The 3,345-nt window shown below is 36.6% G+C and overlaps 1 protein-coding gene across 1 annotated transcript; it reads right to left on the bottom strand.

The window, feature by feature from the left end:
* Positions 1–1,140: 1,140 nt before the first annotated feature.
* LOC135199076 (uncharacterized) lies at positions 1,141–2,448 on the bottom strand. The gene has a single exon (XM_064226992.1). It carries the CDS (start codon positions 2,446–2,448, stop codon positions 1,141–1,143), a length of 1,308 nt encoding a protein of 435 aa, XP_064083062.1.
* Positions 2,449–3,345: the final 897 nt, after the last annotated feature.

Genomic DNA, 3,345 nt, shown 5'->3' with positions numbered 1-3,345 from the left:
TTTCACCTGTTTTCATTGTATAAAATCCTTCGTTATCCCTTCTTATTAGAAACACCTCTTATCCACAGACTTTTATATCTGACACTGAAGCAGAAAAAACACCACTTGTCTTCTCATCCTGTCTATAGTCTGTCTAGAATGTCATGAAACATCGAGTAGGTTTGCGGCGATGCCAAACTTCCTCGAGACTTTTAATCTGACTCAGCTAATCCCAGCATCCTTCCATTCCGGGTCCTTTAATACGGTCGTAAAATTTCCTTTTTAATCCCATAATCTGGAATCTTTCCAGTCATACAAAAGCTGAATGGTTGTTGTGGATTAAGTTGACCTTGTGTTTCGAAAACAGCTCATAAAATTGATTGCTTTGTTTATTTTAAAAACATTCATGTAAAACATTTTTTTTAGGGAGAGTTCGAGCAACATATAAAGTACGGGAGACAAGTAAATGTCCTTTAATACTATCACAGTTTTTCTACAACTTTGAAGAGATCCATCTCAGATGAAAATAAAAATTTAACGTTCTGTACCCTACGATCAATCTAGTTCAGTACAATACTGGAACCTTAATGTACTAAATGTTTTCGAGCTTTATTACTCATAAAACTTAACTTTTATTCTTATCATAATTTGAATTCTGATTGATCAGTTTATATTGAACATTATCAAATGGTGTTAGTTCAGGGTTCTTGAAGATATCTGTAGCCTGGCATCGTCATTCTATCTCTCTCTCTCTCTCACCATATTTGTTGTAGAATTGATGAATGTGCCAAACATCAAATATTTCATAAATAATACTTTTCTCCATTAAAACAATTTCTTGGATTTTAGGATAATGAAACGATAAAATTAAAAGACATTTTCTTTAAAATAAGGCACTGTTTTAGTATAAAAATAAAATTGTCTTGATTAACAGGAAGTAAATTCTCATATGAGGATGAAACCTCTAACATAGAAACAAGGAGTAAAACAAATGTATGCAGTGAAATCAATAAAGATTTTTCCCATAAATAAATTGTTTACAAAAATGTGTTTGTTTTACCGTCACAGGATAAAAATAAAAACAACAAAATAAAACAGAAAGTTTTCATTAATTAAATCAAGATAATCCTCCAGTGTTTTTCAGCATTAATGTGTTCTGTACTATTCTTCATCAGATGAAGTTACTTCTATAACAAATGAATCAACAAACTGATTCACAGCAACATCATTCTCTGTGTCTTTTATAATGATGTTCTCAACATGAGTAACGGCATTTTTCCAATTTTCTGCTGTCACGCATGACAGTGCCTCTTGCAGCAAAGATGTTAGATCTGCCATTTTAAATGTATTCCTTTTGGCTACAAAGTTTTTAACCTGCGCCCAAATGAGTTCAATTGCACTATAATGGCAGTGATAAGGTGGCAGCCTTACGACCCTGTGACCTTTTTCCAAAGCTATTTTGTCGATGACATATTTTGGAGCATTTCCACGTTTCACTGCTTTCACCATTTCAAGCAATTCACACTTCGTCAGATATTCTGGGGGATTTTCACCTTTATTTCTTAACCAGTCTTGGATCGCTCCCTTTGTGCTTGCCATGGTAGGAGGTTTGTCACTTTGCACTGAATGGTATGATGCGTTGTCCATAATTATAACGGACTGTTGTGGTATATTGGGTATGAGCTGCTCTCGAAACCATTTTTCGAATACAATGTGATTCATTTGGTGGTGATAGTCACCGTCGTTCTTTGCTTGGAATACCAACTGTGCATTTGGCACGAATCCTTGCTCAGATCCAGCATGCAAAATGATAATTCTACTCCCTTTCCCGCTTGGTGGGTTTATTCCAGTTGCTCCTGTCGAACTTTCATCCATCCAACACTTGGTGACTGTATAGTTCTGATTAATCCAGGTTTCATCCAGAAATATAACAGACTTATTTCCTGTACCCCTAATATTTTTCATTTCACGTAGGAACTTGGTCCTGGCACTTGCAATATCACTTCTCTCCAGTAGAAATTTCCGCCCGTTAACTCTTCCGTATTTAAATCCAATTTCTTTAAGTATCTTACGTAAAGATTCTCTGCATCCACTAAATCCAATATTTTCTTTGACTTCAAGTAGAATGCTATCCAGCGTTGGAATTTCCTTTCTGACATAATAACCGAGAACTGTCCTTCGTAAAACGCACTGATCAAATCCATCGATGTTGGTTACAGTTGGTGGTCTTTTCCTTTTCTTTACGTTAAAAACGGGAGCTTCATTTTCTTCTAAGTTGTCTTTTCCTTCCTTACAAATGCGATATATCGTACTTCTGCACTGCTTAGTTGCATCCATTGTACGTTGTACTGCCTTGTCAAAGCCATGCATAACAGTTTTGTTTTCTTTCTCCCTTTTGAAGTACTCGTGGACATTGAATATGACTTCTCGTGTCTGAGCACTTAATTGCTGTCGTGGGGAGCCTTCCATCTTAAACCGTCACGCTTGGGTATCAGAACCAAAGTGATAAGCTACTTAACCTTCCTGACCTGAAACAGAGAGAGATGTGGCAAAGTGTATGCCAAATCTACACTGTTTTTCCGCCTTAAGTGAGATTTAATGAATGAAATTGGCGCAAAGCGGCAACGTCGGAAACCTACTCTATGTTTCATGACATTCTGGACAGACTATAGACTTGCCAGTTTTCCCTTCAACCCCTGAAACCTATTTTAGATCATTAAACCTGTCTCTTCGGAAGGTGTTTTCTTACATAAAATTATAGAGATAGAAATACATTTCTTAAAGTACATTAAAACAAACATATACATATATTGCTAAAAAGTGACTAAACATAAATATAAAGAAAGGTGTTGAGGACGTCCGGGCATTTAACGAGGGAATGAGTGCTTTTATTAAAAATTGACTCTAAAAGTCGTAAACTCTATTGAAAATGTACTCTAAAGTTGGAAGCTCATCCTCATGTTGGGCTGAGGCTATTATTTCAAAGTTTTTCATATCGCTCTCCATTTTGCAGATTATTGCAGAGTGATTCCTTATTTGTTCCTACACCTTATACAAACCCTTGATCCTTTACATAAGGAATTACTTTCAGCATAGGCTGGAAATCGGTCGTAGAAGAATAACAACAAGGTGGTTAGGCATTACCTGCTTGTCTGATAGCCCGAGTCCCGCCCGACTGGATGTAAACATTCTACTTTGCTTTTGGCTGCTGTGGAGAACAGATGTGCTTTCACTCTTTGCCCCATTTCATCGTAAGAACATTTTTCAAGCTTTTGTGAGATTTTTCCATGCTTTTGTGATTTGTGTTTTGTATGCTAACATGCAAACCCAGGAGTCACTTAAGCCTAAGAGGCCCCCATTCCCTCA

The sequence above is a fragment of the Macrobrachium nipponense genome, chromosome 25, assembly GCF_015104395.2.
Source record: "Macrobrachium nipponense isolate FS-2020 chromosome 25, ASM1510439v2, whole genome shotgun sequence".
In the NCBI taxonomy this organism is placed as follows: Eukaryota; Metazoa; Arthropoda; class Malacostraca; order Decapoda; family Palaemonidae; genus Macrobrachium; species Macrobrachium nipponense.
Note: the sequence above shows the minus strand (reverse complement) of the source record. Positions and strands in the feature narration are given on the sequence as shown.

Excerpts from the sequence above, each read along its gene's own strand:
- LOC135199076 (XM_064226992.1), bottom strand. The coding sequence starts at position 2,448 with ATGGAAGGCTCCCCACGACAGCAATTAAGTGCTCAGACACGAGAAGTC.